Source organism: Epinephelus lanceolatus, chromosome 7 (assembly GCF_041903045.1).
Source record: "Epinephelus lanceolatus isolate andai-2023 chromosome 7, ASM4190304v1, whole genome shotgun sequence".
Lineage (NCBI taxonomy): Eukaryota > Metazoa > Chordata > Actinopteri > Perciformes > Serranidae > Epinephelus > Epinephelus lanceolatus.
In genome coordinates, this window is record NC_135740.1 from 14,941,358 (window position 1) to 14,961,865 (window position 20,508).

The window sequence follows — 20,508 nt, forward strand, 5'->3', positions numbered from 1 at the left end:
GGACTAGAAAGCTCCATGAAAGGCTAAGGGGTTTGGATCAGTGCGGAGCGTCTACAGATTATGTCGCACTGTTTAGAACATCAAACAAACACAAGGAGGTCTATCAATAGAAGCTCTTTTACCAAACACGCCATCACAACAACAAGCCAGTGAAGCTCTGCAATGGTAGAAAAAGGAAATGGGATCAGATGGGAGGAAACAAATGTTTTCATGACTGAAAAAGTGGCACTAAACTACTATAGATAGCAAATCTCTATGTGCAGCTTCCACCCAAACAAAGTTTCACACATACAGTACAAAGACATCGCAATAACTGAGCCAGAGGCAACTCTAGTGCAGTCTTTATCACAGATAGTTGGCTTTGCAGCCATTTCAGATTTTTCTTCCACATTTTCCAACCGTGTGAGTGCTTCTTTGGAGGGAGGTCTGGCCACTGGTCTCGTGGAGCGCTGCAGGTGATAATGGTACCCAGGTGCAAACATTTACTGGCTCTGTTTTCGCATCCCCATAACAGCAGCAGACCCCCCCCCCCCCTTCTCTCCCCACTTTCACACAGACAGGTTCAATTGGACTGCCAAGCTGAACTGTGCCTGCCACCATCACTCTATTCATCTTCCTGTCAATGTGTTTTAAGGATCAAGGTAGAAACAACCTGCATGTGCACCAGTTCACTATCTCTTCCCTCATCAGAGCCCCCTTCTCCCCCCAAACCGAGACAAATGCTTCCATCTGAATGTGCGTGTCTGTGTTGGGCATTCACCTCGAGTAAATGCAATTTATTCCTCCACAGTGGCAAAGCTCCACTCCTCCTGTCAGCTTGCCAGGGTCCCGGTGGAGGTTGACAGGCCAGCTGCCAGCAGTGGCCATCTCGACCAGTTAAAGTGACACGCGTGTCACATTTCCCATGATCACGCTGACGTTGCCAACCTGACATACCTTTAGCAAGGCATAGGCACCCATAACTAACTCTATGTCCCTTCACTGGGAGAAGCAGATTAGGTCCAGGGACCCAGAGGCTGCCAATCAAAAACAAGCATGCACAAGCACACTGACTTGCACAAACGTTGCACCTTTGATGCACAGGCTCAGCCTTTGGCCTTGAGCCCGCATCTCTTATTGACTCAGGGCTTCATTACACACACAGTGAGCTTCAGTAATCTCTCTGAAGCCACCCTACACACTCCGACTACAAACAAGGTAGCTGTCAGTCTGTATAGTGTTCTACCTAATACATTACTTGAATAGCAGGCATTTTACAGGTAAAGCCTCGTTTTAAGTCAGCATAAATTTGCCTCTACTAAGCCCATTGACTATATTTTCTTTGGTCCTTAGCAAATCTTGGCAGTGGGCTGACTATTTCCTCACAGAATATCTATGAGTCCTCCCCTGACCCAAGGTGATTAGGACGCAGACTAGCTACTCTCTGAAATGGATCCCTGTTTTTCAAAGTAGCCCCAGACACGTCTTATCCATTTATCTGGTGGACAATGAAGTTCTAGCCACATGACATTGCATGACATTGGGCTCAGTGCAATGATCCATCTAGCACTGCCATCAGGCCCTCAACTCATGTTTTAATCTATTACAAAATGTTGTTTTTGGCTCAAGATGACTTTTCATTTCTGGTCAATGTCAACCTATTCATTTGTCTGCCCTTTTAGGAATGAATTATGCTTCTCCTACCTATTTAATCTTATCTTAGCCGTATGCAAGAGGCAGAAATATTGGAGTGCCTTTATATCACCTTACAGACCTTTTCTAATTTGACAATATAAATATTTTAAATGGCTCCCTTTGTATTTTCTGTTGAATGTTTGTTAATACAGAAGCTGAAAACAAACAAAACAGGGACCACCAAAGGTGTTCCCATAGCAACAGAATAGCAATGAAAAGGTCTATAAACAGAATTTTTGTACTGCAAACCATCTGGGCACGACTGAATTACTTGAAACAGCAAAGATGCATAAAAAGGAAGTACTGTAAGCAGTTTCTCCAAATTGCTTTGTCCAAAGTACTTTCAAAGTAACTACTGATACAACCTTAAAATGTCACCATCAGGCCTGAGTTAAGATGGTATTTTTGGGTTGTAACACACACATATTGAAAACATTAGTCCAACATGTGTGTAGGTCAAGAGAGAAGCCAGAGAAAGTAGTTTGATCAATTTCAGGCAATAAAATCATACACTTTTTGAGTGTTGTTAAAAGCCTTTCTGGTGTTTGACAGCCGAGTCCTCATTCTGTTTGGACGCAGCTGTCTTATCATATTGAAGACTGTTTTCACTGGAAAAGCAATATTTGTACTAATGCTTAACTGACCCATGTCTATATTTCCTGACAAGCAACCTCTTGTGGCACTACAAATAATGACTACACGGAAGTAGTATGACCTTGCAGTAAAACTCACACTCAGACTTAAAGAACTTTCAAACCAAAAGCCTAGACTCTACATTGCACAGAGCAACAACATTAGGTGTTTTCGGACCAGATGAACTTTTTCATAGTTCTAAGAACACAGTCCTAGAAAAGCCCCTTTTCATTGTGTCTGCACTGCAAGAACTAGGTATAACTGTTGTTCTTAGGACGTCGCTTTAAGGGACTTTTTTAGCACCTATTTCAAGAGTAGGTACTCTGGTAGTCCACTGAATTTGAGTTTATTGATTCGTCTGACATCTCGACATGAAACAGTGTTTTTTTGGCAGTGGGGGAACTAGAACAGCCAATCAGTGTCATGGGCCATTGTCAAGCATCGCCAAGGGGTGCGCCAAAACGAAAGAGGAGAAATAACAACAATGGCTAATACTAAAGACAAGCCAGACGCTGCTATTGAGGCTGTTCAACATGACTTCACAACATTCTCTCCACTCCATGCTTAAAACCCCAGCAAACAGGTATGTTGGCATGGCTACACATCAGTGTGGACTTGACACGATGTTAGATTCAGATGGATATGTTGGTCTCTGGTGATTGGTAGGGAAAATCGAATCCCCCTCCCCCATATAAATCCATTAGAGTGGACACAATGTCAGACTGAAGATGGTGTGTAGAATAACAAGCTGACAGTATGTTAATTTGTCCAGTTTAAGTGTACGTTGACTGGCCGAACACAAGCAAATGCAGCTCTGGTAACTGCTATTTATAAAAACTGGTTAGCCATGTAAACAACAGACAACACAAACAACAGCTTGTAATCAAAAAAATTAAGAAAACATGGTGCAATCTGTAGCGTCCTAGTTAAGAAGGAGAAGAAGAAGAGATACTTTATTAATCCCCAAGGGGACATTTTTTTTCACTCTTTTGTCACATACACACACAGGCCTGAAATACACACAAATGCACAAACAGGACCTACACATGCACTAAATGGAGAGATGTCAGAACAAGGGGGCTGCCGGGAGCAGCTGGGGGTTCAGTGTCTTGCTCAAGGGCACCTTGGCAGTGCCCAGGAGGTGAACTGGCATCTCTCCATCTACAAGTCTAAACTCCCTACTTGGTCCATACAGGACCCTCCAGTTCCCAAGCCAGGTCCCTATGTTCTGAGCCACTGCCATGAAAGTTAGCTGCTATGTAGCGCAAAAGCTTGATAACGTTCTTAAAAAATATCTTTTGTCATATTTTCTGAAACTGTCATATTCCTCTGCCTAGTCTATCGTCTTGTACTGCTTCGAATGGCCTTACCTCATGTGAACGAAAACAACTAATCAAACCCGAGGAGCAGCTGTCAATCACAGCTGTAAAATGAAAAAGTTAGGCTGAATCTAAATGTCCGGACTTAACCACACTTTCAGACTTGCGGACTTTGCTGGCGTGCACCTGGGAAGTCTGGGAGTGCCGAGGGCTGTCCAAATCCACAAATCATCCAGTCCACAAGAGGCTTCAAGAGGACTTTCTGAAGACTTCCAGAGAATCTGCCTGGGATGCAGATTTCACCAGACTTCACTGATTTAATACCCACAATGCACTGTAATAGGGATGTAACATTGTGGGGTTTTTTCAATTGCTGACTAAAACAACGAAACCTATGAATGCGTAAAATAATTACTGATAGTAAGGCCTATTTAAATGCTACTTTAGTTGTGTAGGCCAGAACCACATCATGACACAGATGTAGAAGTAAAGGCTACAGAGGGAATGAAAATGCATTTTGTTATTGCAACAAGCTGCTCAGTTTTATGCTAGAAAATTGGCCGAAAAACAAAAAAAGAAGCTTTTTATTTAGTCATAGTCCTGTCCTCATTTACACACATTTCAGTTTTTGTGCAGCTTATTACATACAGATGTATAAATACCATTTTGTTCTGTCACAAATAAAGCCTACACATGAGATTTACTCCTTGTTATCTGCAAGGGTAGATGAGCAGACACTATTCATCAACATGCGTGAGGAATATAACAGCAGTAATCACCCACTTGAACATTTCCATGGCAACGGCAAGTGAAAGAGACCTGAGACCTGTCTATCAGCAGCTTGAAGTTTCTGCCCTCGAAGTCTTTATGTGATGACAGTGAACACGTTACAGTACGTACAACTGAAGTCTGCAAGGGCTTTGCTCGCAAGTCCAGAGGGTGGACATTTGGATTCAGCCTTAGTCCTGCCACAAACTCAGTGGTCACAAACGTTCTCATTTTACAGCTAAACAGTATATTAAAATATGTTTCTGAACAGTGCAGTGAGAGATAGACAATGCAGTAACACAATCTTGATTTATATTTGATCAGCAAAAATGACAACAAGATTTATAAAAGTTAACAACTGTAGCTTGAAGTGCTGCTCTTCACTGTGCGTGTGTGGTGATTATGTTGTCTAAAAATAAGGACTCGCTGGGCATGTCATCCTGCTTGAATGAATCATATCATATTTTTTTTGTCATTTATGTATGTGTACCTGTTCCCCATTCAACAATTTCCAAACTCTAAACTCTTGGGCTGTGACACGCAAGTGACCTCAAATCAAACTGGTTCAAACTTTGGCCCATCAGTATGAGACATGTGTGCCATTCAAGAACATCAAAACATACAAAGACCTACACATAGTGTCACTTGTGGTATTACACAGTCAAGTACTGTATGTAGATCATGTGACATTTTCAGCAACACACATTCAGGCCATGCACCAACTGCTCACTTTCAATGAAAACATGTACTTTGAAATGAGAGCGTAAAGTATGCATTATTTATCAAAACTGCCTTTCTCATGTGTGACAAAGCAATACAGCTGTATAGCCTTATTATCAGTATCCTTTATTGGTGAGAGAATAGTTTTAAGATTCTTGCAGTTCTGTCAGGAACACTTACATCACATACTGCAGACTGTTTGGCTGTGACAAAGTCAGCAGTAAATATGCAAACAGGACGTTGGCCATATCTCTGCAATTCTTTCTCCAGTCGTGTAAAAATTGCTCACTGGCTGGACAAGTCCTCAATGTACCTGTGTGCTGTGTGCTTTGCTTGATACTCCTTTACTTGGCCCTCTGGATTTGCTGCTGGCAGCTATATTCTCAGCATTAGTTTTGGAAGAAAAGAGTCTCTGGCAGAACTTCTTATTGTGGCTGCTCAGTGATGCATGTCTGTTGCACAAACCATTGCCGATCTTCTAATTATCATGGATGCTGCAGTGAGAAAACTAGCTGTGGTAGAAATAGCATGACCCATTGGCGTCTCTCTAATTTGCATTATCATAGAGTATGCTGCTGTTTGCCTTGCTGTGTGATTAATTCATGTGTGTATCATTAATGCAGGAATGTCCAGGGGCAAAGACAAAAGCTCGGTCAATGTGAAATGAAACACAGGAGCAGGCTGTTAAAAATTGCGCACACATATGCACAGGCTCACACACAAACCGAATCTTGGAGCTAAAAACACAGTGTGACTTATCTGATGCCCTTGTTTTGCGAAGTAGTGCTCTGTTTAAACCAACAGAAACAATGATAGTTGACCCTCTGAGAGGGAAGGCAGCCACAGGGCCAGTTTAATATGCAGATGAGGTGTGGGACTGCTGCACGCTGCAGGATTTAGATGCAAAACACTGAGTTCTCTTTGTCTCTCTCTCCCTTTATCCATTTTTGTTCATTCTGTTGTTCTCTCTTTCCTTCCATTCTCTATTTTTCTCTATAAATTTCATATTATTTTTTAGTCCACTGTTGCGCCCACTTTCTCCTCTCACTCTCTTTCTGAGCTCCCTCTTTTTCTCCATCAATTTAATCCGCTCCCCCTCTCCCTCTCTCTATTTTGTGAGACGCAACAATCACTCTGCACTAAATGCTATGGGAGCCAGAGGTAGAATAACAATGGCATATTCATTCCAAAGTTATAACACAGAGCAGCTGGCATAGAAGCTACACAGCCCTAGGAGATCTTCTAACTTCACTGCTGCAGCCACTGAATACAGTTTGGGGAAGTGGCAGATTCAAGAAAAGTGAAATGCAGGCTGCAGTGATTAGAGCAATTGCAGGACACTACCGCTCGTATGACTCCACTGCTGGAGTAGGAGCAGGGGACCAGTGTTTGCTGAGTTAATGGTTTGAGTATGGGCTTGCTGACAGCATCGAAAGCTTGATTCACACTGATGAAACAAACTGGGAAACGCTTCTATGCACACTGCTATGTTTTCAGCCATTTCTGTAAATGAGACCGGCGCCCAATGTGTGAAGATATTCATTCGCCTAAGCTGCTTATACGTCAACCACCTGCCAACACAGATACTGTAGCATACAGCATGCAGCCTGGCTGTTGTGGTCTGAGGTTGGTGGCCAAGCAGTGATGTGCCATGTGAAGCGTATTTACCCCTGGCTGTGACTCTTTTTTTAAACTCCCTGGCTGTTCAACATGCTAATAACCGCAACCAGTTTAAACCCCACTGCTTCATTCGCTGCCCCGGCCTTGCTATCTCAACTCTGATGGCGTGCATCGCAGCTGTGGGGCTGAGTGAGGTGGGGACAAATGTGTTGTGTCTGTCTGTGTGGGGAATAGAGAGACACGGAGAAAGAGAACGAAAGAAAGCAGAGGAGGAGAGAAAAGAAGAGGGGGAGAGAGAGAGAGAGAGAGAGAGAGAGAGAGAGAGAGAGAGAGAGAGAGAGAGAGAGAGAGGCCGGCGGGGCAAGAGGGAGAAATGTGGTGGCAGCATGTCAGCTTCTGATAAGGGCATTAGCCTGCCCCCTGTGGGTCGGAGTGAGAGACTGACACTGCAAGCTCTCACACTACCACATGATCACACACATACGTGCACACTCACTTCTCTCTGTGGATATCAGCTTTGCTGTCTGGGACTAGTCAACAAATAACAGATAAGACCTGCACATGGCAAACAACAACAACTAAACTCTCAATCACTGGAGTCGCTCTATGAACTCCTCTGTCCAAACATGCACATGAAACACGGTTATTTTTACATACACACAACTGTTATTTACTAAATGTGTAAAAAAAAATCTTTTACCCCTTCGTGTTATGAACAGAAGGAGTCCAGAGATGCGAGCCAAGGCTGCTGGGTCCTGTGGGACTGACGCCTCTTTCATGTCAGACATGGGATCCATCCTAAATGGAGCGAGGCCTTTTATTTACCAAGCTAATTGACTGCAGTAGCGCATGTGGAGCCAACTCTAAACAATGCCCCAGATCTTGTATTCATAAGTGAATGTTTGAAGGACACAAGATAATCCCTGCAGTTTACGCTATAGAGAGACTATAAACTTGGGCAACAGCAGCGTGCTCAATAGTGCTGCAACATTGTTGGCTAAATTAAAATTATGGATTACTATTTAACAACTGTTTGCTGTGTTGTAACAATATTATGTGTCACAGCAGGCCAACTGCAGCTATGTCAACACCGGGGCACAAGCATAATGCGTCAATGAGAAAGAAGGCAGGACAGAGAAAGAGATGGAGGGAGTGGAGGGAAAGAAGGAAGGCTCTAATTTGGAGCGAGAAGCTCACCAGAGGACACAAGACAAGATCAATGCCAGAGAATCACAGAGCTACGGCTTCAAAAAAGAAAAACGGACAGATATTTCTCTGTGAAGTCTACCACTCATTACCATTGGTAAGAGGGTGTGGGGAGGAGGATGAGTGTGGGCTGTGGCAGATGGATGACAGGGAACCAGGGGGCTCCAGGCAGAAATCTCCAGAGCCTTTATAAGAGCTGGTTAGTCGGAACACAATGGTCACAGAAGAGTCTGTGAAGTGCAGTGAGTCAAAGAGTATAAAATACCTGACCGTGCGTGAACAGGAGGAGTCTTGGGACAGAATATTCTATTACTGTACAAAGACAGAGATACAGCATGTTCTAAGGTAGAAGGGGCACATATACTGAGAATAACAGTCCTCAGATCATCTGTCAGATTGTAGCAGGAATCAGCTCCAATCTTGTTTTTCTCTTATCTTCTCCTTTTGTTCTTCATCATCTTTTCCCTCATCTATCTGTATGAACTCAGGAAGTTAGGGATAATAAAAAGTTATGCTATCAAATTTTGGAGCCTACTTTGTATTTAGTTTGAAAAATGAAGACACTTCTGCGCTACATTTGTTTACTGTGCTCCACATCGACTGGCTGCCTGCCTCCAACGTCAGACTGCATTGCACGCACAAGCTGAGTGTGACTGACAGAAGAGGCCATGTAGGACTGTGGGTGTAGCCTGAGTGACAGGCCTGCGGCTAAATCTCCTGTGCGACCTGGGGACTAAGAGGTGGCCAGGTGTGTGGGTGTGATTGGTGAGGGCAGTAAACAGATTATTTCTCCTTCCTGGCAGCACACGCTTTTTGTGCAAAGGTAGCCCACGCAAGTCCAATCTAGTCCTATTAAGGCCTTCCCAGACTACAGTATATAATATCCCCCATATAATGACCTATTTCCACAGATGCTGGGTGGTGCAAACAAAAAAATAAGCAGAACAATCGGTCATGTTAACCTCTGCAGTGTCACATGCTGGAAGACAATAGATGAGGTACATCACAGTGCTACAACATATGAGCAAACATCTAAGAGTTTCCCTCCATTTTGTACCTAGTGTAATAGCTCTTGACACTAGATTGATTGCATCCATGGTGCCACAAAGCAATCCAAGCACTTAAAACTAAAGCTTTACTTTTTGTATGTTTTCATTCAGTGGTAGAAAGGTAGTTTAATCATTAATTACTACAAACTCATACTGTAGCACATTAGATATGGGCACCATTGTGATGTTGATGAATAATCAATATTGCTTTCAATTCTTGTCCTTTTCTCTTATTTATATTCACAGGCATCATTGTCAGGCACGTACATGTACAGTATATATGTGCAGTATATTACAATACAAACCTGAGAAATGTATCTAAGATGAGCTATAAGACTACAGGAATATTACATTATGTCACAAAGAAGCATTTAGAATATTGTGAAAAATACATGGCTTGTGAGATTGCAGCATATACACAAGACAAGAATATGATCCTCCACATTTACTGGGATTACAATTTGTTTGTTTGTTTAAGAGATCACATAAACCTAATGGTCTAAAATTTACATTTTATCAAATTTATTCATACTAATAATGTGCAAGATATGAATATGTAAGCATATGTATCCCTAATTGGCAACTTAAAATGGCACCATATTAAAAAAAATCACAATAAAAATCCAGAGTCGCAGTAGAAGTATTAGTAGGGTTGGGTGATCCTTTCAACTTTCTTCATATTGTTCAATCATGGTTACTCGAGACTAGTTACCAAGCATGGATGGCTTAGTCTTATATTTTGGGATACTCTAGGTTTTACCCAGATTCCAAAGGTGAGTCTTGGGATATTTCACAGCCTATCTGCAAGCTATGTAAGCAAGCATATGGAGAGCGGAGATCTTGGGTGAGATGCAGGATTTAAAATTCACTAGTCACTTGTGCTGATTAACAGGACTCAGGGGCCGGACGTGCCGCTCCACCAAAGAAATCTCTAAATGCACAACAGGGTGCAGATTTCAGAGATTTTATAACATCTCAGATTTATTGTAAATTAGTTAAATTTGCCTCAATATCAGCGTAGGAAAAACCAACTGTGGATCATCCCTTCAATCGTGGATATACAATCCAATTGCCAATCAGCTCAAACCTAAGTATTAGTGTAGTTAATTATTTATTTTTTGGTGCTCTTTGCCTTTATTAAAGGACAGCTTGAGAATGACAGGACAGGGGGAAAAGAGAATGGGATGACATGCAGCAAAGGGCCACAGGCTGGAACGGAACCTGTGCTACAGCAAGGATTTAGCCTATATGAGACACACACTCTACCAGTTGAGCTAGAGGTCGACCCATAGCTTTATCATAATTGGCACAATCATTAGTGTAGCGAGCCATAATCATTAGTGTTAGTTCAAGTTCCAAGTTAATTTATCATCAAAGTACAGCTGAAAAAATTACTAAAGTAAAAAATGAAATACTGTTTATCTCTCAACGAAAAGCCACGTTGGTTTTTGTGTTGAAGACCACGGTAAAAACCCATGCACTTATATAGATTTAGGTCCTACCCCATTTCTTATTTTTATCCATACCCCTTGTTTTTTAAAGGACCCTTTGCCGCATGGAATAGAGTGACAAGGGGTAGTGGTTGAAATCTTCCCCTATGAATGAAGACAACCATTAAAGACCCTGATACGTCAACAGTGGTCAATGGCATTTAAGTAAACATATGCGACAGTGGCAATAACAGTATTATCACAATTACATTTATGTGATGGAGACAGTAAAGTGTGATTTTGTTCTCCGCTTAAGATTCTCGATATGAATTGATCAAACAAGTCATTAAAAAGAACACTGCTTCATTACCAGACCACTAGCAGTGATCTGTAGGCTAACATTTGCAACTGTAACGTTGTTGATTTCTCAAAACACTAGGTTTGGAGTGTGCTTCTGAAAATTCTCCATTTTTAAGGGGGCATGTAACCTGTACTCTCTTCCACCTAAGCAAGGATCAGGACACCCTAACACTCCTCATTAACATGCAAAATGGAAGGGTAAGGGTTAAGTGGTAGGGGCAAGGGATGTACTGGGATCGTGCTTTTGTGTCTACATTTTACAACCACAGACCAGTGCAGTGAAAAAACCTCCCTATCCCCAGCTTCCCTGTGGGGGGACAATGCCTTATTGATGACAGAAGTCAGAAGAGACCAGTAAGACTTGTTCCAGCTAACAGGCGGGGAAGAAGAAAGGGAAAAAAAACTGTAGCACTGTACAGCAGCAGCAGAGACACATTGCTGGAATCCACTCCTGTCAGCTAATAACTAAGGGTATAATGATTAACCAATTTAAATCGACACTGCAGGCTTAATGTCTGAAATATGTGTGCATTAATTCAAAAATCTTGAACTGGGCTAAGGCTTGGAGGGAATCAGAGCTGAATCTGCAGACTTTTCTGTATTAGAACAGCTTAATATGACAGCCGTATTTTGGTTTAAGTTTAGCGCCTACAAGTGCCAATTTCTCCTGTAAGTCAAAGGAAGCCATGCTTACCCGACTACTTGGGCTATTATTGGCATTTTAATAAAAAGATCAAATAATCCCCCCGTCATATGACTGTAAGACAAGGAAATGTATGCCTGTTTTCTTAATCCAGTGGCTAGCTTTCACCCAGTTTTTAATGACAATTTTCTCAAATTACAAAAACATCATCTTTCTGCACTGTGATGGTGCAATTGGTCATTTTGTGTGGTAAGGAAATGTACTGAGCTGCTGAGGCACAGACATTAAAGCCAGGTGAAGTTGGACTGCGTGGGTGTGTAGAGACTGCTTGACTGACATCTCTCTGACTCTTCTGTTAGCTTTTCTGCATTACCTAGGGTGGGACAAATTATACCCTCATCATTCTTAATGGTATATGGAGTTTGGTGACCTCAAGTAATTCCCAGCAGCTCAGTCACACTTCAACCTGATGCCACATTCATATCATATGGGAAGGATGGTAGTAATGGGAAAGATTCCCATGTTTACAACTTGGCTGTGTGAGAGTGAACTGACAACACAGCACTACATTCATTGAATCTTAATTACGTTGAATGACAGGCACAATATTGGGTGTACATGTTTGTTTGGTTTTCAGACACTTCATATTATTATCAAGTGCCAAGTCACACATATCAGAGCTTTCAGAAAAAAATGTTCAACTGTAATTACAAGTGTTCATTAGTAAGTCTGCTGCAGTATAAAGTCTTCGCTGTATTCATCATTAAAAAAACACGATTTGCAGCAGTGTGTTGAAGCAAACATGGGGAGGAGGTGAAGGACAATCCTCTGTAGGCAAGGAGTACCTTCAGCAGGGACATTCTTTGTCCAGAAAGCGACAGGGGTCACAGCTTCCTCGAGAAATAGGTTTCCTCAGAGGTCAATCAACTCAAGCCCCTTTAACACTGCATCTTTACGATGGCAAGAAGGGACAGATGTGACGTTTCAACGCTGTATTATATCTGCACTTCACTGCCAGGAGATTTAAAAAGCAGTTAACAGCTAACTCAAAAGCGAAGAACAGCAGCTGAAAATGTCCACAAATTGGGCAGACGTTGAGATCCGGAAGCTCCTTTCATTCCCAGCAGAGGGCGAGATCAACTGCCATATAACAGGGAAGGTAAATGACTGTTATGGCCATGGTATGCCATTGTTATGTTTAGAAAAGCACTATGTTATATGTTACACTAGAGGCTAATGCTGTTGTATACATGTCAAGCTTGGAGTGCCGGCATGCTATCTAAAACACAACGGCAGCATTCAGCCGGTGTTGTTTGGTGCTGTATGAAAAAGCAAAGGTAGCATAACAAAAGGTCCTTGCTGCAACCCTATTGCAAGATCTCTGTGTAAAAAGGGTTTCAGCAGTTCTATTGACACAGTGGCAGATTCTCTGTCCTTCAATCTGGAATTCAGTGACCTCTGACAAGAAATGGGTTTCCAACGCACAGCAGAAGTTGTTTTTCTAAAGCTAAAGTCCTCAAAGCAGGTTTGGATATTTTCAAACAGCTTCTCCAGGAACTCAGCATGATTCTGAAGGTGATGTTTTTCCTCAGGTTTGTTCCAAAAGCTTTGGAAAGTGCAGCATGCCCTTCCGTATGTCAAGTTTAAACACCTCCAGCTTCCTCTGAAAACGTGCACACCACAGACACGAGGTCACTGTGTTGTTTCTGCCCTGAAGCTTGACATTAAAGTCATTGAGGTGGGATGTTATATCTGTCAAAAACATAAAAGCTTCTATTTTTTCTCCATTTTGCAGGAAATCCACAAACATTTTGGCTCTTGCATTTTTTAGGTTTGAAGCTCTGTGTGAATGGCCTTGAAAACTCTCCAGTATTTTGCCACTGCCGAGCCACCAGACATGATTGTGGAGGAGCAAATCATCACAAGTTGCACAGACCTCTGTCAGAAATGTGTCTCATCACAGCTTCTGTGGCTTCTGAGTACATTTCACCCAGACTAACACACAGAAACAGTGTGGATTATGCAGTGACATATCAGACCGGAGTGGTGAGTTTCTAAGCGTTGCACCAGTCGCCTCTCTCTCTCACTGTCATGAGAGGTACTCCATCCATGCTGATTCATCCATGGCAAGTGAGATGAATTGTGCCTTTTTTATGCCATCACAAAGTTGATGGAGCAAATCTTCAGCAAGAATCTCTGTTCGTCTTGGTGCAGAGGAACCTGAGAGTGGTATCTGATTTATTTTCTCCTTCATTTAATCCTTTTGCTTTCCTTCCAGCATGGCCTCACTCACACACTCTTTTATTAGTTCAGTGTCTGAAAAGGGCTTCTTGTGTTTGCCTAGGACTCATGCTACTCTCTGTGAAACCTCTCTTGCCTGCTCTTGCTGTGTCATTGATTTTAGAATTATTCAGCTATGGGCCTGATATGACGACTTCAACTGGTTTAATTTTGTGGTTCTTACCTCCATGTTCTGGAGATAGTATCGCTCACAATGGATATGTTTTACATTACCACCCTTCTCTATACATCAGACTAGCAAACACAGGTACTCCACAAAATGTCAAGGCCGCAACCCCTTTTGTGGGATAGAAAGTCAAAGGCCCTAGTGGACCTTGGATTATAATTTTGGCACATCTGCATGCATGTATTTCTTATTAAAAAAACATTTGTCTTATAGACATGTCTAATAATTGTTCTGCGACCTTGCCTTGACAGTCACTATCCATCAGTAGTGACTGTCACTAGCATCATTTAGCTTTGTATCCCACTGACAGTGAAAATCTGTGTATTATGTGTCCAAAATCTCAGCGTGAAAGTCTTGATGAACCCGCTACACAACAGCTTCTCTCCTGTGACAAGGTGTTTCTTTTCCCCATAAGGGACAAGGCATTGGCAATGACCTACTGCCAGTCTGGTCTATAGCTTAGAGTCAATGCTCCTCTATCTTTCTTATGACATTGTAGGGAAAAAATTGGGAGATCAGTGTTTGGTGTTAATGTTGGCGCAACCAACTACACAGCAACTCTTTGGCCTGTGTTATTAATTCAGACCAGCTTGATTAAAGCAGGAATTTGCAGACATGTTTCAACCTTCTCTGTGCATGCTGTTGCCATCTACCACGGGATGCTGGATTGTTTTCCCCCAAAAGGGGTCACAGTGATGAAAGCCTACTCTAAATGACTTACTGCTGGTCTGATGTATGGCCACTTAACATTTTGTTTCATTGCAAGTACAGCAACACTGGTTTTGTGCATCCTTTGGGCAAATCAAGCGTCTTTTTCTCAGTCCACTCATCGTCAACCTTCCGTTTTTATATCGGCTAGTTTGAGCATGCCATTTTACTTTTTTCAACCAGAGTTTCTACATCTGATCTGACAACAGCCTTGCACACTGTGGCGACGAGAAGGCAGCTGAATGCTGAGAGGTGAGGTGATGTGATAGCTATATGTCATTCGAAAGCAGTCTGGATCAGTTTGCAGCAAAATTTTGTTTCCGGTGCTGAATAAATTGTATTTCTCTCCGGATGTGGACTGGAGTCTGCCTATTGAGAATGTACGCAACAGCCTTGTTACAGTAAGAAAAGCACAGGTGCAACCAATAACATTGATGATGGCCTCATTCCATTGAAGTGTCCCAGTAAAGAGTGACAGTGAGCCAGCATGCACAACACCAGCATTCTGAAATTGGAACACTTGAATGGACTGCTGCCATGATTACTAGTTTTATTAGTCACACCTGTGCTTTTCCTGCTGTGACATGGCAAAATGTCTGCTGTGGAAAAGTGCTTGTCGCACAAGGCAGACTATTTCCTTTTCATAAAAAAAATTGCAACCATTATTGTTATTAAGGTAAATCACATAAATGAGGTCATTGCCTTTAAAAATAACTTCTAGCAACAATGACAATCACTACAGCTGGGTGACTGAAGAGCGGAAATATTAGTGTTGCCTGGTTAAATCAATTCAAATTCAAAAACTGATGGCAGGGTCGAGAAATAGGCAAAACCAGCACGAATCCATCAATCCGTCCGAGCTGGTGTCAACAGTACAGGCTGCTGGTGGGGGATATGTGGAGTGTTTTTTTGTGGCAGAACACAGTAGGGTCCTTGAACCAATTAAGCATTATTTTAATGCCACTGCATATCTGAATAGTTGAGGGCTCACAGTGAAAGTGTTATTTTATCAAAGCTTTAAATGATTTGTCTCTTCAGTCAAAACACAACACAGGAATCAGTCATAACATTAATACTTGTGCAGGGATTATACTTCAGAAAACTGATATCTTAAATAAACATACTTGCATTTTAAAGGGAAATAGAGTCAGCACTATAATTTAGAGGATAAATCTAATCACAATGGAGTTGTGGTGTAATTATCCTTTGTCTGACAAAATCGAGCACTGTGCATGTTATCCAATAATTAATAATTCATACATTATTCAAAATGTGGCAAGTCAATCCAGAATGAAAGAATATTTCTGAACAAGGGCAAGCAGCGAGGAGGTTTTTCATTTTTATAAAACAGCAACCACCCACAGTAAGGACATGACACAGGAGGAATTTATAGATACGGACATATTATCTAGGATTATGCACGTTGTAGCACAGCATTACAACCAACTTGGATTGATGGATGCACCAATGAAACCAACATAAAATGTGCTCACAACATCATATGAAAAAAATCACCTTTCCACACGGAAAGTAGTACTATACTTCCAGAAAAACAAACAAACAAACAAAAAAAAAACAGGCTTATCAAAGTGGAGATTGTGATAGCAGTTTCTGTTTCCCATGACAATCTCAACACTGATTCTGAATGTATCACACTCTGCCAAGTATCAAGCGGTGACGTGGTGAAATACAAGCAAACCAAAACAATTTTCTTTTGTGAAATCAGGAAAATAATAAATGATTCAAAATGGCAGTGTGATGAGCTGCTTCAATACAAAAGTACCGACCTTCAGAAAACTAGTCATAGCCTAGTCCTCCTGCTAGGTGTACCAAACATTACTGAATACTGATCCGTGAGCAAAAATTCTCTATATATTCGCCTGGAGGGATGCTAAATGTAATTCATGCTCGCGGCAACGGTGTCTAGTAACTGTGAGCTGACTGAGAAAGTGACTTCTTTAGATGTAGTGTTGATGTTCCTACCTCTAGGGTTATTGAGTGCAGCTTCCGTGGCCTTCCTGCCCTCCCCACAGTGGCTCTGGTCAAAAGGTAGACACTGCTCCCCTGTCCCGGCTACTACCTCCAGGTTGCGAGATGGATCTTTCGGCTGCCCGAGGTTCCTCACCCGGTACACTCTGCGGCTACTGGTGTCTGACACGTAAAGAACCTCCCCCATTGGATCCATGGCCAGGTAGTATTTATGAGCAGGGCTGGTGCTAGTGACAGAGAGTGTACAAAGTTAATGGAGAAAGCAAGGATATTTTAGATGCTAATTTTCTTATGACACACAATTTTCCGTAGAGCATTTAGATTGAGTTTTAGAACATGTTTCTTTTTTCTTACTTACTTACTTACTTACCTACCCAAAGTGACACAAACTGTGTACCCAGTATTCATGACTAGACAATACCATCAACTGAAGTAACGGCATTTAGAGGCAATCAGGTGAATAGCATCACTATAAGAGACTCCAGGAATAAACCTGTGTCTGTGCTGGAACAAGACAAATGTCCTCCAATTTAAATGGCACAGATTCCCACAGCATTAATCTCAATCTTGAGATTTTGTATCGGCAATTATGTTAAACAAGAAAATCTCAAAGATGTTAATTTCAATAAATGTCTGTTAAGTCACTTTCTATCACCAAATGAGGTAACACAATGGTGATAGTGCCTGTGGCCCACTGATGAAAGCCTCTGCCTCTGCAGTATTACAAACTGGGTGTCTGTGGGCACATTTCCAGGAAAAATCACAAGTGGTGCACAGTCATTAATAATCCGCCCTCACACACACACCACAACATGTATGGACAAACATACACAAACGCACACACACCGTCTATACTGTGGTAACCCTCTCATCTCAACAGCTGCAGGACTAATAAAACAAGCTAATATAAATACATTCACCCGCCTGGTCTGAACAGACTGCCAACAAACACACTGCAATTACTGCTTATTACCATAGGTGCCACCAAAGAGAACTAAACTGAGACTGTAACTTAAAGAAAAAATGTTAATGAGGTTATTAATTCAAATTATTAAACCAATGATTGATATGTTGTATGTAACTACTACTAATAATCACATGCAGCGAAGTGAACCAGGGCTAATCTCAACATCCTCAATATACTACATTCAGACTACAGGAAAAGCAAACAAACAAAAATTTGTCACAATCTGTCATACTAGGAAGTCTCCAGAGTTGGGTATAACGCGTTACAAAGTAACGCGTTAGAGTACTTTGATTAGTTTTTGCAGTAACAAGTAACCTAACGCGTTAGTTTGCTGTTTGAGTAATCAAATACTTAAGTACATTTTCAAACAAGACATCAGTTACTTCCGTTACTTTTAGAACGCTGGTCCTTCAGCTCAGAAACAGCAACGGCTGTCGTTTGGTTCTAATAACGGAGATAACGTTAAACCTATCAGTCTGAAAGAAGCCACGGAGCTTGTGGCTCGCTACGTGGTCGGAGAAATGCTGCCGCTGTCTACGGTGGAGTCTAAATAGGTGGAGTAGGACTCGCTGACAGACATATTTCAGACTCAGGACTTGCATTATGCCTGGTACACGCTACACGCTGGTACTCACCAATTATCCCTGGTCGTCTTTCACGGCGTGTGTGATGTCATCGGGTTATTCTTGTTCTATTTTTTATTACTTTCACTATTATTTGAGTCACTGTGTGTCTGTTCATGTACCAGCCGACATGTTGTTGTAGTCACCTAAAAGCATCAGCAGATGGCAGGAGGTCAAAGTGACGGCTGTGATGGGAGAATTGGATCTCATTGAAGGGCAAATGGTCCATGCTGGTCCATACTGCTTTAATTTTGGAGACAAAAAAATGTAGGTGTGGTCCATTGCCCAATAGGAAATGTAGAATACTCAAAAGTACTTTAAAAGTGCTTGAGTTACTTTTCTCAGGGAGTAATGCTGGAAGTACTTTTAAAGTAATTGAGTTACTTTACTCAGGGAGTTACGCAGTAAAGTAACTGGTTACTTTTTTAAAAAGTAACGCAGTAATGTACTTTGATTACTTTTAAAGTAACCCTTACCCAACACTGGAAGTCTCTATGTGAATTTCACAGCATATCAGTTGTTTGCACATGGTTCTCAACATGGAAGTGGCTGAACTTGCAGCTAGAAGCTAACCATGCTAGCTCCATAAGCAAAGATAAACAGCAGCAACAGTGCTGGCAGAGCTAACAGTGTTAACCGGGTGGAATCAAAGGGTGGTCATTACCCGTCTGTGACAATGCTATCCCAATATCAGCTATAACTGCCATATGAGTGCAGTGCAAAACGGCTGTGATGAGATAGCCAGTGGGACCGGACTAACTGACCACAACAAATTACAGAGAAGCTCGGACTACAACACACACAGAAGTAGATTTTATTCTCTGCACAGGACGCTATTACTCTACTATCTATCTATCTATCTATCTATCTATCTATCTATCTATCTATCTATCTATCTATCTATCTCTAACTATATATCTTTTCATAGCAAACAGTGGTTTGCTGCTTTATTAATACTCCGAATGTCGTATAAAGAACCTTTAAAGAGCAAAATGCCACCCTGGATACAGAGGTCTTTTCTACATTACTCTCACACCTATAGAATAGACTGTATGCTGCATAAACCTGATGAAACTTTTTCAAGGACCCTGAAACATGAAACACTAGTGTATGCCAAGGTGAACATTAAATATTTGCTACTTTTGTCGTGGATCTATTCACCGTAATGATAAAACAATATCGACATTTTTATTTCATATAAAATTGAATTTCCATCAGTCTAACTTCGTAATGAGACACCTTATTTCTCGAGCCTGGCAATGGAGAATATTAATGTCAAGGCTACAGCGAAGGGAACAGACTTTTAATATCGGGCTCGCTCATTTTTTCTTTATTTGATAAGGAAAGTTGGGAGACGACAGCAAAGCCTCTCAGTACAGGATTTAATGCGCGTCTCCTGTATAATGCTCACCTATAGTATCAGTATGAAAACAGCAGTATGCAGAGAGCGACAATGGCTTACAATGATGTCAGGGAGATGTTTTTGTATAAGCCAAGATTTTCAAGTGCTAGTCATATGTTCGTCAGGTTAAATGTGTCCTTGTGTCAGGCAGAGATAAGGAACCTAATGTATAAATGTATGTGGAGACTGGATAAGGTGGAGAACATAATTTATGCATTCATAAATCCTACCAAAAGCTGCACCCTTCTACAATATTTCAATGATATGATCCCTCTGTTGCAGAAGTCTAGTGGTGCATATTCAGGGTTATGCTTATAAGCTGTACGTGTTTCTGTTTTTGATTTCATGTGGTCTATATACTATGAGATAGCTGTAAAATGTTGTCTTTTGCAGTTCATTTTATCTTTTACTCCTGTGGCACACGGCCCAGAATACAGCAAACTAAATTGAGAGCAACAAGAAAACAGGAGAGACAATAACAGGGAGTGGGGATAACATGCAACAAAGGTCCAGACCAAAATTAAACCCAGAACATTCATATAGCTAAATTTGGCCTAAGCCAAAAGACGCATGTGGACACATAATTGTCTATTGTTCTAGCTGTTATTGTTAGATTATGAGAGGTAAGAGTGGACAAAAGACTGGAAGTTTATTCAGCATAAGGCTAAAAAATACAGAGTGTTGTGTGGAGGACAGAACACAGTATGGAATTATGTACTTTTCCAACTGTTTAAATAAAACTGTCTTTTGTCCTCGGGATGAAGAAAGCACACTAAGAGCACTGACTTCTTTTTACCATTACGCTGACGGTATATTGTACTCTGTGTAGGAGGAGAACCAACACTGTGGGGATGCAGCTGTGCAGTGAACACTTGACTTGTTTCTGTACATACAGACTGCAGTTTATTAATCACAGAGAACCTTTGATAA

The 20,508-nt window shown here is 41.5% G+C and overlaps 1 protein-coding gene across 1 annotated transcript in view; it reads right to left on the reverse strand.

Moving 5' to 3' along the window:
* tenm1 (teneurin transmembrane protein 1) overlaps positions 1–20,508 on the reverse strand; it is a 246,359-nt gene that overhangs the window by 39,161 nt on the left and 186,690 nt on the right. Inside the window, exon 22 of the mRNA XM_033632857.2 lies at positions 16,581–16,813. Coding sequence (XP_033488748.1) covers positions 16,581–16,813 — 233 coding nt within the window. The remainder of the gene's footprint in view (positions 1–16,580; positions 16,814–20,508) is intronic.